The sequence below is a fragment of the Siphateles boraxobius genome, unplaced genomic scaffold, assembly GCF_051911475.1.
Source record: "Siphateles boraxobius isolate OS27281-9 unplaced genomic scaffold, OSU_SipBor_1 5, whole genome shotgun sequence".
Taxonomy (NCBI): Eukaryota; Metazoa; Chordata; class Actinopteri; order Cypriniformes; family Leuciscidae; genus Siphateles; species Siphateles boraxobius.
The window spans coordinates 31,138,421-31,154,801 of record NW_027509141.1 but is presented as its reverse complement, the minus strand read 5'-3'; the positions used below and the strand labels follow the sequence as shown (position 1 = coordinate 31,154,801).

General features: G+C 37.6%; 2 protein-coding genes and 1 long non-coding RNA gene across 7 annotated transcripts in view; 2 read left to right on the top strand and 1 right to left on the bottom strand.

Annotated features, from left to right (window-relative positions):
- sema3fb (sema domain, immunoglobulin domain (Ig), short basic domain, secreted, (semaphorin) 3Fb) overlaps positions 1-2,458 on the top strand; it is a 63,443-nt gene extending 60,985 nt beyond the window's left edge. For both annotated transcript variants that reach the window (XM_077203835.1, XM_077203836.1), the window contains one exon: positions 1,194-2,458. In XM_077203835.1, coding sequence (XP_077059950.1) covers positions 1,194-1,613 — 420 coding nt within the window. In that variant the 3' untranslated portion in view covers positions 1,614-2,458. The remainder of the gene's footprint in view (positions 1-1,193) is intronic.
- A 1,297-nt stretch (positions 2,459-3,755) lies between these two features.
- On the top strand, positions 3,756-15,807 carry LOC143711822 (uncharacterized). Its single transcript, XR_013194911.1, has 2 exons — positions 3,756-3,880; positions 11,253-15,807. It is a non-coding gene; the product is annotated as an uncharacterized LOC143711822 (long non-coding RNA).
- The window catches only part of camkvb (CaM kinase-like vesicle-associated b), a 100,209-nt gene continuing 91,240 nt past the window's right edge, over positions 7,413-16,381 (bottom strand). For all 4 annotated transcript variants that reach the window (XM_077203832.1, XM_077203833.1, XM_077203830.1 and 1 more), the window contains 8 exons: positions 15,233-15,307; positions 13,692-13,830; positions 13,076-13,196; positions 12,778-12,853; positions 12,296-12,432; positions 12,074-12,152; positions 11,665-11,752; positions 7,413-11,546 (listed from right to left, as the gene is read on the bottom strand). In XM_077203832.1, the coding sequence (XP_077059947.1) occupies positions 11,217-11,546; positions 11,665-11,752; positions 12,074-12,152; positions 12,296-12,432; positions 12,778-12,853; positions 13,076-13,196; positions 13,692-13,830; positions 15,233-15,307 (1,045 nt within the window). In that variant the 3' untranslated portion in view covers positions 7,413-11,216. The remainder of the gene's footprint in view (positions 11,547-11,664; positions 11,753-12,073; positions 12,153-12,295; positions 12,433-12,777; positions 12,854-13,075; positions 13,197-13,691; positions 13,831-15,232; positions 15,308-16,381) is intronic.

Here is a 16,381-nt window from a genome sequence, read left to right as displayed (position 1 = left end):
ACAATTTAAAACTGCTGTTTTCTTTGTGAATATTTAGTATAGTGTAATTTATTCCTGTGATCAAAGCTGTATTTTCAGCATCATTACTCCAGTCTTCAGTGTCACATGATCCTTCAGAAATCATTCTAATATGCTGATTTGATGCTCAAGAAACATTATCTTATTATTATCAATGTTGAAAATTTATTTCAGGGTTCTTTGATGAATAGAAAAATTCAAAAGAACAGCATTTATCTGAAATAAAAAGATTTAGTAACATTAAACACTACCGTTCAAAAGCTTGCAGTATATGTTTGTAGGCCTATATACAGTATAGACATATTAAAAAATATTTAATTATAAATATTTTATATATATATACCGTAAAACTTCAAATAATAGCTGAGTCCAAAATAGATGCCTGTCTCTTTTACACGCCTGGTGTGGTTTGGGTAAATAAAGGCCGGTCTCAAATAGAGGTGGGGTCTGTTTTTTAGTTTCGGGTTGTATTTAATCTTCTAAAACCCGTCAGATTGTCCGCTTTTTAGCGGCCTCCAAAGCAAATTTGTGTCCCGCCAAAGCCTTTTTTGATCGGTGAGTGATGTAGAATAGAATGACTGCTGCGCTTGACGTTGCAAACGAGCAGAGAGAGAGAGAGAGAGAGAGAGAGAGAGAGAGAGAGAGAGAGAGAGAGAGAGAGAGAGAGAGAGAGAGAGAGAGAGAGAGAGAGAGAGAGAGAGAGAGAGAGAGAGAGAGAGAGAGAGAGAGAGAGAGAGAGAGAGAGAGAGAGAGAGAGAGAGAGAGAGAGAGAGAGAGAGAGAGAGAGAGAGAGAGAGAGAGAGAGAGATCGCCCCGGCCGCGCACGCGCACTCTCACGTCTTCAAACAACACGAGCGCTGTCTTGCTCTCTCTCCCTCGCGCATATTAATTAAAATCAATTGTCACGTTAGTAAAAGGTCGGAAGACCGCAGTTTCACGTGGAGCATTTGGAGATTTTTAGAGATTAGAGACTCTAGGACCAACATCTCAACACTAAATTATAAAGGCCTGCCTCATATAGACACCTGTCTCAAATACAAGCCGGTGCAGTTCGACGATTTGGGAAAATAAAAGCCCGGGCTATTATTTGAAGTTTTACGGTATATATAATTTGTAATATCAATTAAGCAATCTGGATTATACATACAAAGTTAATTGATAATCTGCTTCTCCAGGTCCGCACCGATGGGCGCGTGTTAAAGACAGATCAAGGCTTGCTTCTGCGTTCCCTCCAGTCCTCTGACTCTGGCATCTACGTCTGCACAGCCACTGAGAAGAACTTCAAGCACACCTTGGTCAAACTTCAGCTGGTGGTCTTGACCAACCAGGCCGTCAACAACATCCTGGTGGAAACGGGCCGCCCTGCGCTCTCTCCGCTCCAGTCCAGCGCCTGGACCCCCAGCGCCGGACAATACAAAGACCTTCTGACCATCCTCAGTCAGCCCGAGATGGGCCTCATAAACCAGTACTGCCAGGACTATTGGCAGTATGGAGACCCGCTGACCGGGGTCATCAAGGCCAAAGACCTCAAAGAGCTGAAGGAACAGAAGAAACCACGGAATCGAAGACATCACGGGGACGAAGAGGAGACATGAGGGGGTTTTCCACTCCTCGGTCCTATTAAAGACTTTTAAAAGAGGAAAACCTGAAAAAAAAAAACTTCCATCAAATGAAACCGAACTTTGCAAGAAACAAAACAGAATTCCCTTTTAACACGTAAAGATGATATCATACACAGTATTTATTGTAGGTTGTATATAGTACCATTCTGTGGATTTCTTTGTACTTAAATAGAAAAAAAAATGAATGCTCTTTGTGTATAAGTACCTAACGGGCAAATATTATTGTAATATTATTTTTATTGTCACAACTTCAAATGAAACAAAAGAAATCTCCAGTTTCCATCTTCCGGGCATTGACGACTCGAATATATTGACATAAACTCATTGACTATGAACTATGTTGAACTGATGGGTGAGGAACGAGCGACTGGGGACAAATCTGGCCCTTGGACTCTTCAACAGAAAGACAGACAAAGGCGGTGACATCATGCTCTTTACCACTAGTCCCACCCCTAAGTGCATTCTGGTCCCTCATTGGTTACAATGATACACCAGCTCATATTGTCTTCCTAATGTCACTCTATATGCACAACTCTTCTGTTTTCATTGCACAAATGAATCGAATTTCATGGCACAATAATTTTTGTTTTGTTTTTGTGAATGGACTCGATCAAGTTTTGACTAATGTAAACAGCTGCTGAGGGCTCTTAGTAAGCTTTTATTGTTTTATATGCCACTTTTGAAAAGACTAAAAGCACAAACCAACTTGCACCGCAATGATGTCATGGTCATATATGTCCAGGTCATATTTCACCATTTAAAATGTTTTTTCTTCTTCTTCATAAAATAAATAAAGCCATTAATTGAAAATTTACAAATATTTTCTCCCACATTTTATTTGACTGAATTACACTAAAATTCAGTAGAATTAATTTGATTTAAATGGGCACTTTTTATAAATGCTTCACAATTATATATATTTTAATAACGTTATAATTAGATTCTAATGGGGAAAATGTCCTGAAAACAATGCACAACTCAATGGTACTAAAAATATATTTTTTCATTAAGCAAACTTAATTTCATATATATATATATATATATATATATATATATATATATATATATATATATATATATATAATTTCAGGGTGAAATATGATCTGGACCAGTTTTGTGAGATTCAGCCAATTATGGCACATAACCTAAATATGAATTTAGATAAACTGTTGAAGACTACAATATTATAAAAGACACATGCTGATGTATGACAAAAGCTACATTCATTTTCAAAACGTGTTCACACTGTATAGAGCATTTATCACTGTTTTAAACTACTCAAGGTCTTGGGAAGCTGGCTTTTCATTGTGTGCATGATTTATGTTGTGGTATCGTAATTACGAAATTAAAGCTAGCTGCGTTACAGTTCTTTCTGTTGATATGTTTTTACGGTAAGGTCAGTGTTGGGTAGAAGACTGAGGGTCTTCCTCTGAGTGGCTTACACATGCATAACGGAGGGCAACTATTCACCTTAAAACGATGACAAACTGTTTCATCAATAGCTGATGGTATTGTTACTTTCCCTGCAAAAAAACACATGGCCCCAAAAGCAGTAAGAAGCAGTGTCTTACATCGAGAGAAAATGGTTGTAAAATTTCTTGGTATTTTTAAGATGTGTCTTTAGAAATGTTTGTGTTTTTATTTTGTCATCAGTTTGACTAAATGCACAGGTGATGTTACTGTGATAATTGTGTAAATGCTTTTCTTCCCCCTCTTGCTGTTGCTAACAAATAAATTAAAGCTCTATATTTTATAGTAATTCAACTGTTCATTTTTTTCTTTACCAGCTGATTTATTTGATCACAGACTCATGGAATGGTTATGACTTGTTTTTGTGGAAGATTCCTGGACCGACAGGACAGGCAGTGAAACTGTGCAAATAATATTTCGATATTATAGCCCTTGCATGCTATCAAAGTCCTGATATTTCTTTAGTTCTATATGATTCTGCCATGGAATAAAAATAAAGGAAATTGTGACTATATTTCAGATTAGAATTGAGAAATAAACTCCACAATTCTGAGAAAAAAAATCAGAATGGTGAGATAAAAAGTCTCAATTTCCTTTATTTATTTTTTTTATAGGGAGACCGGACAGTTGCAACGGGATGTTTGCAACATGTCATTTTTCTCCAATCAGAAACAAGCTAGAGTGATGATGACACTCACACTGCACATGCTCAAAAATCAAGGAGATTCCTGAGCTGATCCAGGATTTATTGAAGAAAAACTTTTTTTGAGGTATGAAAGTATTTATTTTCTTGAGCTTTGTTTTTGTTAAACTGTTGTCACGGTTTTTGTAATCCAGCTCAAACTTATATGGTTTAAATGAGTGATATGTTAACTTTAAGCTAGGTTAGCATGTATCAAGGTCAATTGTTTAGCTAGCTAGCACTTGAGGTTTTATTATGGCTGACAGGAACTGGGAAAGTTGTTGGAACCGTACAATGCAAAAATATAAAAACAGACCACAAAGCAGTATTTTTTTTTAAAAAAAAATCATAAGTTTTTACTTAAATATAATATAGTTCATCAAGTTGGAGCAAGATCAGGAGGTTTATGTGTGTGTGCACGTGCGCGCACGAGTGCAGATGTCTGCGACCATGTTGGTGCAACTGTGCGTTTATGTTCAGAGGACAGTGAATAGTTTATCTAAAAATATACATATATTTATCTCTTTTTTTATGTTTTACATGACAATAGGCTAAGTAAAAGTTAATTGCTTCACAAACTGTTCCATTCTTCCTATGGCACTAAAAGCCTACTGTATTTTATATCAATTTGAATATTTGAAATCTGCACATAAGGCCTACTCATCTAGACAAATCTATAATTGTCATTTAATCAAAGTTGATGAATTAATAACACTGTAATATTACTATAACTTACATTTTTGATCATAATAATTTTGCTAACACTGCTATATTGTATTTGTAACATGTTGCAACCATCCCTAAACAATGTTGCAACTGTCCCCGGGCTAACATCTGACTCCTTACATTCAAATTTAAATTGTGAAAAATGTAGATTCTGTAATTATCTATAAATGGTAGATTATTAACAGGCCGATGTAAGTTTATTGTATAAACAATTGGTGTGTCTAATCCAAACTGTCTCTGAGTAACGGAGTCAAAATGCAAAAAGTGTTGCAACTGTCCCCGGTGTCCCCCTTTATAACTTGCCATTCCAATTTTATAACTCGGAAATCGTTGAAGTCGGACTTCATAATTCGTAATTCCGAGTTGTGACTAGGAAGTCGGACTTTATAACTCGAAATTCTGAGTTTATAACTTGGAAGTCAGACTTTATAACTTGTCATTCCGAGTTTATCTCTCAATTCGAACTTTATAACTCAGAAGTCTTAATTTCGGGCTTTTTTTCCTGACTTAACCAATGCTCGTTAACCTAAGATTATTGGAAAATAAAACATAGAAGTTAGTGAGTTGGAAACCCCTTCTTTTCTGGATCGGATGGGTTGAACAGCTTACAGCTTTGTCCGGTAAGAACAGTGACTTCTCAAACGAAGAGCTGTTGTCAAATTATACTTTATTGAGAAGTGTAGTATTACAGGCTCAGATGTTAGATTCACAGGAAGATTAAAACAAACTAATTAAACAGAGCTACAAAGAATCCAGTCAGTGAATTGCTCCAGACTCACAGCACGTCACAGTAGAGTTCTCTTCTTCTAGAGAATAACGTGTGATCCTTCTTTTATACGACAATAGAATCGACTATAGGTAGAAAGTTGACTGATAGTCTACCTTTTCAGTAAACTTTAAGAGTTTCCAATCTAATAGATGCTGAGTTTCGGTTTATTTTTTGTGACGTGCTGAATGAGAGAGGTAGGCTTACGTGAGCCCATGCTGGTTTCTTCAGTTTCACAATTTTAAATTTGTTTTGGCTTGACACTTCGCCTATTTATTTCTAGTTATGTTGAGGAGTGAGGGCAACTAAAAAAATCCTATGTTTATAGTATATAAAAATTTAGACTAATAGCCTATGTGACTTATCAAACATTTTAAAATATCTTGAAAAACAAATATCTTAAATTACTTTTAAAACCATGATAGAATCAGTCAGTACTGTCAGTTAAAGAGTTAATTATGAGCATCCCTAATTCAGAGTTTTTTTTTTTTTATAACTCTCAATTCCGAGTTTATAACTCACAATTCGGACTTTATGAACTCGGGATTTCAAGACTAATTATGCTGTATTTGTCAGCACATTGGTGTAGCCTATTTTCTATGGTGTTACTTGCAAGTCACGGTTACTGAATATTGTTCCCACTCCCATTGAATATATAGGTTGCAACATTGGGCACCATGGGCATCGCATTCAGGCGGAAAAAGATTTCATCACTAGCCTCTTTTGTCCCATTTGTATCTCCCCAACACACAAACCTCTGTGTCTCTTATCTGATAGCTCCCATCATTCCCAGTGCCAGTGGTGGGCAGTGGGCACAGTCGCATCAGTCAGCAGTGACTGGTTCTGGCTGTTCTCACCCACTGGGGTGATGGATGATTATCGGAGTGAATAGCTGAACGGCTCAGAAACCCACATCCTTATCTTCCCGACCCATCTCAGAGGGGGAAGCGGTGCCATCCTTTCAACATGCCATCATAGGCTGTCATTATTGTGGAAAGGCCTCTATTCATGCTTAAAAAGTCTTTTGTTCACTGTTTCAAAACCACTATCGGTCCGACAAAAAAAGAATAGGCCTATCTTTTACCGATTATGTTTTGTCCAACTTCCAAGCAAATGTTTTAAGAATTGTAGCACCCTGGTGAGAAAAACTAATTTTAAGTAACCTGACGAGTCTTGAAGGACATCAGAGACGTTTGCTGGTCTTATCAGGCTGAGATCAGAGACTCAGAGGAAGCGAATCGAGGGAGTGTCAAGACTTTTTGAGAAGAGGCAGCAGATAAAAGGGTGTGATGACGGATGTAGGGTCTACAGGACGTCATGTCTGTAATGTTTTGTGGTCTGGACAGGACATTAGTAAGCCAGAAAATACTCCTCTAAAGTGGTTTAGATGCAGACAATAGGCCAAATGTGGAATCATCCACAAGCTCTCATATAGCCTAACGTAATTTGAGATTTAGTGATGCATTTGGACAGACAATAAAATCTTTTCACTTTACATTAACAGAAGAGAGAAGATTGCGCACTTATTGTCTGGCTGATTTTCTGGCATAAACTTGGTTTTCTTTACGGATCAAATGTGTACTAAAAGATGTGAACCAGCAGAGGGCAAGCTTTAATAAGCCTCTGGGTTGCTTTCTGATGCACTGCATAGGAGGAGTAGCCCACTGCTATTATATTTTATGTTGTAAATGTTCTGCCATTTATTTAAGCTGAATGTTTATATAAAAGTCTGTAAATGCATATGGATTTTACAATTATTTTGCCCATATAAGTGGAGAACTTCTCTGCTGGAGTAGCAGGTATATCCTATAGGCTATGCTTATGTTTTTAGGTCGCTTTCGGATTTTAAATTAGGCTACCTTTTTTTATTACACTACACATAATAATATATTAAAACAACAAAATAATATATTAAAATATTAAATACTGTAACTCCCTTGCGAGTGAGAATGGGTTGCAAATAATCACTAGGAGCCCTGTGCACATGAGCCCATTATGTGACTCTACTTTTTTAAAAATAACCTGAGCTGGGTTTCTTTGAGATTTTTGTGAAGTCTCACATTCTAAGCATGTTAAAATGAATAACACCACTTGTTGCATACAACAAAGAACTATGACGACTAATGGATGATCATTCAAGGATGTGTTTATTTTGAAAGCATGAAAGTGATTTGAAGAATACAGAGGTTAAACTGGAGAGAGGCCAGTCCTGTGTATTCACAGGTTCAGTCGACCAAACTGAGAAGAACATCTGAGAGAATGAGGAAATCAACAGACACCCAACACCAAAGGCAATAGTGAAGCACTATTTTTTTTTTAAAATTGCTTTGAATTGTGTAACACAGTATCTAGTTGCGGTTTTAGTATACATGAATGCTATAAAACTTTTTTTTTCAGACCTACATGAAACATTACTTAAACTTTTTTTATTTTAGATCTTATCAGTTTGCGCTTTTTGAATTTTTATACAAAATCAAAGACAGGAAAAACAAATGACATCTCAAGGTTAGATAGAACGGATAAAGGTATGCGACAGATTTGCGAAGAGAAATATCATTTTTTATAAGATCAAAGAAAAATGAAAGATACAAAATGACAATGACACGTGAGATCTAAAGTATAGCAAAGCTGACTTCAGTAGAAACCGGTGGCAACCCATGCTGAGCATCATTTAGAAATCAATAGAGCACTGACAGCATAATTGCATATCAAGGCCTTCTTCAGTCAAACCTCCACTGACTCCTATGATGTTTAGAAAATTACAGCTTGTCACCACTGCACAACAATTACAAATCGTTGGCCACTGGAGGGGATTCTCACCGTTTTCGTTCACCTTTACTTTATGACAAGTTCTAAATAATAGTACCATTAGGTGCACTGGCTTCACCTGTCCCACTCAAGTCCTGACCTTCCCGTCCTTCCAGAATGACGTCACTATTGTCCACCTGAATGGAGGACAGTCTAATCAGAAATTGAGTGTTCAAATGGAGACTGACATTGAGAGTAGCATCACAGTATCGCAGTTGTAGACTATTGCTCATATAAAGAGGTCAACCGTTTCGATTTTGCTTTCGTTAAGCTCTAGTAATCCTATATATTCGTATACCTGACGCTTCTCTGTGCTAAAATATGTTTGTATACTGAAAACAAAACAACCTAATCATGTAAAAAATTAACACCGCACAGACAAACATTCAGTCAGTCTCAAAATAAGCAATCCCCCTCAGCGTGCGGGGCGGGCCTTTTCTCAACTGACTTCCTATCATGTTTAAAGCATCTAGGGATGCTGATTTTTAGAAGGCAGCTGTCTAACTCAGAGATCAAATATTTTCACATGAAAAAACATTTAAATATAATTTTGATTATCAAAGATGAGTTGTAATGGATACAGTTATTGAATATTGACTTCAAAATCTACGAGTTGCAAAGTTTCCTGCTCGGCATGCTGTTTAAGGCCCGTTCGCACCATGAATGATAACTATAAAGATAACTATATTAGCGTCTACAACAACGGATTATAAGCACGCTTTAAATGCTCAAGCTCCTTAAAGTCTTTAAAATGGATTCTGATTGGCTGTCAAAGTTTATTATTCGTCAGCTGAAAAAAAAAATTTCTGAAAGTAATTCCAATGGTGTTGCTCTGTCGTTATCACTGTAATTGTGATGTGTACTTCCCTGTTGTTATAGAATTAGAAAGATTATTAAAACACAACATTACAGTTATCGTCCTCGCTTGGTGTGAACAGGCTATTAATGTCCCTGGAAACATTTAGTCCCATTTATCCATTTGTCAGCAACCACATTTAATTTGTGGTATCACTGATGTACAGTATTTTATGTTGTACAATAGAATGTAAAAATATCTTGAGCCTGTTAAGACTTTATTTCAGGTGAGTAACCAAAACCCCATTCAAAAAACATTGATTTGGGGACGATCTGAAGTGCAAAAATGCTAACTTGTTTCTGGGTTTTAGAACTCATTCCTGCAGCACTGTATACTTGTCATTGAGACTTTTTTGTTATATGACCTAATTTGCATTTCTCAAAGGAAAGGTTGCAAAGGGTTGAATGATTATAATAAATAAGGCCCTATTTACATCTGGTATTAAGATGCGTTTTGGTCGATTGGATCACGAGGGAGACACATACCCAGACACAGACACCTGGTATTTTAATTAGTCTCTTTTGTCCACTTTCAACCAGTTCTGTCCTGACTTTTTCGAAAGGAGGGGTCTATGGGCAGATAAATAAATGTACGTTTTTTTTCAGATCTTTTGATCTAATGGACGTAATAAGTTTGTGCAATTTATATATAAACGTGCTCGGAGATGACAGAAAAACATACGGAGAGCTGCAGCTTTCCTTTCTGCTCTGATAGCCGCAAGACCAGCCGAACAGAGAACGCTGTGAGTGTGTGTTAGAAATCAGGAATGGTGAGAGAAGATTTGTCTTCAGCTGACAAAGTTTAAATCCTGTCTGGCTAGTGCGCTTCTCATACATGTTATACATGTTACGTCAGTAGGTGGAGTTCTTTTTTGGTTGTTCGAACACATAGGAGCACACGAGTGATTACACTACGATTACACTGCGTTTTCGACCACCTCTGGAAGTGGTAGAAAGTGGACAAGCTCAAAACATTTTAGACCCCGTTTACACCTGTGTTTAGTGTACTTGACGAAAATGCTTCTCAATACCATTGCCTAAATATCTGATGCCTATTATATACTTGCAACTCAAAAAAGATGTGGGTTCAAGAAAAATATATAAAGATTATGAGTAAATATTCAGCCCAACGAAAGCGTTTCTCAGAGTGGGCATAAAATGGCCACTGTAACTTTTACATTTATGTCTCCAATGAAATCCGGTTAAAAACAAAGATCACTGTGTGTGGCTGTGTACTTTTAAAATGGAAAGGTATATTATTCAAAACATGTACAATGTATGCAAATGAGTATATAATACATTATAAGAACAAATCACATTTTCCACTGTTCATGTGGCTAGCTACCAAGCAGATGTGAGGTATTAGTTATGCTTACCTATCCTGCTCCATTTATTGGGCCACACGTCTCAACCACTAAAACACCATTACGAGATGAATTTAGCCGCCTTAGTTGCTGTAAAAGTATTTTTCACATGAATCCTCTTAACGTTTCGTGAGTGCGTGTTCGATCAAGACATGAAATGTCCATGTAAAGCTGAAGCTGATGTGTCAGTTACCTGGACATGTGTGTCATAAACAGCAGATTTGAAAAAAGCATGCTGTTCTTGGCTACGTCTAATCTACAGAGTTAAGTAAGCTATTTACAGAAACTGTACATTGCACATGAAGCTGTGTCTCTGTGGTCCTCTGACTAGTTCAAGACAGATGTCAACAAATTGCAATGCAATAAAATAAAATAAAGTAACTATAAAATGAGGCATACAATGATAATCTATCCTAAAGCATGTATGCAGATCAGTGCTAAAGTCTCCAATCTTGGCTTAATGTAAGCAGAAAACAGCTTTTTTCTTATTTTACACAAAGTTAAAGTGGCCAGAGCATTCGATATGCGTCACATCATAGCGTTGTGATTCAATAGAAAACAAGAGAATGCTTGCTGGAAAATGTTTAACGGCAAATTCACACCGCACCGACAGACAGCGACAAACGTGGACAACCACCATATTACAGTACGCCACTTCTCAGTTATCCGCCAAACACAGATTCAACATGTTCAATCAGCAGAAACGAGAGCCAATCAAACACACTGATTCAACAAAACCTGATGAAGTGTCTGTTGCTCTCTCGGATTGTCTCGGTGCAGTGTGAATTGGCCTTTAGAAGTGTTGAGATTAATAGATAATTATATATAATTAGATGTGCTGTTAAATCAGTATTAGCATGCTTGCTGCTTATGTACAAGAGTGTGGGATCTAAACGCAGGTGGGATTAACCGCTCTGTTCCTCCCCTGTGTCCGATGGCAGGGAGTCTAAAGCTTCTCCATTGCATCGCGATGTGGGATCGGGCTGTTCGGGCGCTGGGACGTGGAGAACAGGCTCAGCTGGTGGTGGGGCGGCAGCGGCCACTGCTTCCACAACAGGGGCTTCTGTGCTGGCCGAGTGGCTCACAGCAGTACTCGACTGGGCTGTGGAGGCCTCAGATGGAGCCTGGGAGTTTTCCTGAGCTCCTGCTGCAGGGTCTGGTACAGCTGCTGCTGCTGCCGTCTGATGCTCTGGTGCCCTGAGACGCTTCATCATGGTCGTGACCCGTACGGCTTTCTGCAGGACGGTGATGATACAGATTTCATTTAGACAAACTCAACTTAAAAAAAAAAAGTAGTGAAAAGTGAAAAAGTAAAACATTAATCATTAAGGGTAAAATGCTTTTAGAAATTACCTTCCACTTGGCTTTTGCAAAGTTTTTCTCGATTTGTGCACACACATTTTCCTTGATGTTCTTGTCGGAAGCAGCATTTCCAGATATCCTTTAATAGTACATGAAAGCTTATTATATGGCCTGGAAAGTTGTTTATAGATTTATACTACCATTCAAAAGTTTGGGTCAGTAAGATTTTTTTTTATTGAAAGAAACGTATACTTTTATTCAGTAAGGATGGATTAACTTGATCAAAAGTGTCAGTAAAGACATTTGGGGGGGGGGGGGGGGGGACCAATAAATGTTATTGGGACCAATAAATGTTATTGGTCCCAGACTTTTGAATTGTATTTTATACCCCAAAACTGTCTGAATAGTTATGAATGTAAATATATTGAGTAATTGACAAGTATATTGATACTATAAGTACCATTCATGGTTGATGGCTTCTTGTGCAGTCAATCTCTGGTCCTGGTCCACCTCCATAAGACGTGACACTAAGTTTTTAGCTGCGGACCAAAATGGAAGATGTAACCCACCACTAAACACAACCAACCTTTCACATCATGTCTTTAAAATCGAGATTTACAAAAGAGAAGTTTGTGCTATACTAAGCATGTGAGGTTTTATCAGTATTCTTCAGTAAAAGTACCGGAGTCTGAAATGTCATCCCAGTATGGTGAGTCAAACTCATAGTCTCCAGCAAGAATCTTCCGGAAAAGGTTCTTGTCATGGTTTTCATAGTCATCCTCATCTGCTTCATCGTAGAATGGAGGATTTCCCGAGAGTCTGTGCATGAGATGAGGAAATTCATTACAAACTGTGAGGAGGGTCTGGATAGTGGTACACGCTGACATACTGTCTGATGCATATTGCTCATAAAATGAGCACAATATTGGCATTTTTTTAAATGATTGTACAGATTTTGTGGAGATTTTACTTTATTTACTCGAATCTATTACTGCATTATCATCAGTTTCAAATGTACTCCTCAGACAGACCATTCTTGTCAAAGTGGGTGGTTCTTTACATCAGATTATCAGCCACTTCAGCTGATGATCAAAAGTCTAGCTGTGGAAGAGTAGAAGAAAATAAAGGTATTATGAGCTCCTGGTTATAGGAGAATACACTCACAGTATGTACATGATCACACCAAGAGCCCAGCAGTCCACAGGTCGGCCATATCTCTGTCTCCCAACAACCTCTGGGGCTGGTTGAAAAAAAGAGGAGGTCAAATCATTTACAGAAACATAAATGCTCTGGTTACCATAGTTTGCTATTCTAATTTTAACAACTTGTGCCCATGTAAACAGAAATCTTGTAAGAAAATGCTTTATAATCATGTTGTTTTCGTTGTTCCTCAAAGCCCATCTGTTGCATCTGCCCCCATGAGTGTTCAAAGAGGTTTTGCCTGTTTTTAAGAGCTTCTTACCCAGATACTCTGGGGTTCCACACGGCTCCTTGATGAGTCCATTCTCCAGTTTTGCCAGATGGAAATCACTGATGACTATTTTTGAATGTTTCAGTCGGTTGTAGTACACCAGATTCTCAAGCTAGAGGGAATGAGAATGTTAAGATGACATGCTGCTATGTGAAATTCTTGTGTTCCAAAACAACTGATGTAAAACAAACAACATTCTGGTGTGAAATTCAGGAACACTGTTTACTGAATAAGAATAATTATTAGTGAATGTATATATGATTTTATATATAGCACAACTATGTGTAGCTGCTAAACAAGAACATTTACTGCAAAAAAAAATTTGATAAATTTGTGTGGCAAAATTCACTGGCAACTGATATAAACAACAATATTTAGAGAATAATAAACATATATTGACAACAATGAATTTTATATATTGACAACAAACTAAATCTAATTTCATCGCATAAAAAAAAAATGAAAGTGCGAACATCAATTCTAAAGATTGGATTTGGAAACCAAAACAGAGCCGAGTGCAGTGGAAGCAAAGCTTCTAGTTTATAGGGTTAATTCGTTATAATGTATATGTGTGCTAGTGTCCACCACAGGGCGCTTTGCGACGCACCTTTAGGTTCCTGTGAACGATATTCAGGCTGTGCAGGTAAGCAGCTGCCTCCATCACCTGTCTGATAACATTGCTTGTGTCCCTCTCAGAATAATAGCCTTGATCCAGGATCCAGTCAAAGACCTCGCGACCTGTGGCTCTGCAAGAAACCACACAACGTGCTGAGCTGCTGCTTCTGTGCAATTATGAATTATTCACACCCTGCTTTAAACGTTGGCCCGTTCAAAAGCTTTACTTAATCATGCAGGTGTAGCAGACACAAATCAGCGAGTCCACGCCACACGTACAGAAGGGAAGAGGCATTATAATAATGAATGCAAATCCAAACAGACAGGTAGGAATGTGACAAGGACGAGGCGGTATAATCGTGCTGGGACAGTCTGAGCGCAGGGTTTATTTCTGTTATGTCTCAGGCAACAGCAGTAGCGGATTTAGCCTCTTGAAGTCAGTATCAACATTATAGAAGAGAACCTATGTCGCCAAACAACCTATGCCGGAGGAATTTAGTTTCTGCTACTTTTTTTTTAATTAATTGTTTTGCCCTTTGCATCCACACGTCATCTGAGAAACGGGCAGCTGCTTGCAATCGCTCACATGCAAAGCTGTGCACAGGTTCTGTGTGCTGTAAGCAAGCAGTCAAATGCACTTCTTGGTTAAAACGCTCATCTTAATTGGCAAAATATTAATGTACACAGATTCAGAATGTAAAGTAATGGGACAAAATGTCTGATATTTCAAAGTAGATTTGTGCATTACACATTGCAGTGTAAATAAAGACCTGCCAGTCTCGAATGTCATCTATAATAATCGAACAGCAATATTCACAAGAAAAGAAAATTGCTCTCATCTGTATAACTTTAGATTATAACTATAACCCTAAAAGCCTACTGTATCATTTACACCCAATTTTTTAAGTTCTCTAAATGATCAGCATGATCAGAACTCTGCTGAAAAACCTATTGTACACAATCTACTACATGCCTTCTGCCCTGATTGATATTTTATACTTTTTTAGCAAGTAATCAAGTTTTTTTAAATGTTCCTCTTCAGGTCATGGTACACGTGTCTTTTTTTTTTGTGAAACATTTACTGATTTTTGTAAAGTAAACAAGAATAACTTTTATATTGATGGTAATATTTCAAGATAAACACGTACTAGACTGCAGCAATTTTGGTTTAGTTGATTATCCAAACATATTTTTAAAATCATGTTAAAATGTGAGTGTATATATGTTACAACAGGCTTTTGAGGAACATTTATTTATACTTCTCTCAATCATCATTGTATTGCATTGTATTATACTGTATGTCTACATAATTTGAAAATACCTGAAGGTATGCCTTTTAACGTATAGTTATTAGTATGCATAAATATTGAACTTTTTTTAATAGTTAAGTAAACCATTTCAAATGAGTATGCTGAAGAGCAAATTAGTTTTGCTGGGGTGTTGAGAACTGAGAAAATACCAACTACTGAAATCAGTACACTCCTCACTGTACAGTAAAGAACTATATCCTCGTAAACTGATTCCAGGACTTACAGCTCAAGGAAGAGGTAGTACTCTTTCCGGGTCTCGTAGACATCGACCAGCTGGAGGATGTTGGGGTGTTTCACCCTGGGGAGGAGAGATGGACAGTTTGCAGCACATCAGAGGCTGAAACACATGCAGCGTCATGCCCAGATCCCCCCGTCCCACCATCAACCCCACACTCGTGCCCCATCTGCCACCGCAGACTCATACAATGCCAGTCATACACGCCTACATTTGCATATCGCAAGGGTTTCCTACATCCGCTATAATCATATTTAATTAAACAACAAATGTCAGTATTACCATTAATGCTTTGTGGCTGTATCACATCTGTTCAAGTCAACATGCATGTATGTATGATTTGTGTAACTGTTTTGAAAAATATGCCAGCCTGAGGAGAAGGCTTCACCAGCTGAGTCTTGGTTCCTCCCAAGGTTTCTTCTTCATCTACTAAATCTTGGGGAGATTTTCTTGTCCAATCTTGCCTTTAGCTAATCACTGGGGTGTTTGCAACGCATTGTTATTATTTTTAAAGTTGCGTTTGAATATGTATTATAATGAAATTAAATCGGATGTAACTGAAACTTTCCATGAAACTTCCCTTAGAGCATAATTACATTTTAAATCCAGCACGTATAATCGTATTCATTATACAACATGGACACAGTATAAGAGTGTTTGAGAATTTTGTAAAGGTGGTTATGTCAGCCAACTTTTAAATTAAGAAATTAATACACGGATCATGCTTTGAAGACACTAATGTGCACTTCTGCCAGCAAAAGAGAGGGGAAGTAAAGGTGAACTCATAAAAAAAATCCCTCATTCTAATAGTGACATTTCTTTAATGTGTTATTCATGAGCTGTTGTGATTTGTGAGCGGGGACACACATGCAGCACTGCAGGATCAAAGTGACATCAGTGACTCACGGTAGATCAGCCTTTTAGATGCAGTATAATCATATATAATCATACACTGATGCAAAGCATTTATATCTAATATCTTAAGGCTTTGACATGTTTGGTATATTAAACAAAATTCATTGCATCATTAGGTGTTTAGTGTACTTTCCTGTTCTTTGAGAGGACTGAAAATCTCGATAATGAACACCGGCTACGCATAGCTCCACAAAGTCAATAAGCTTTTTGTTAAAATCGACT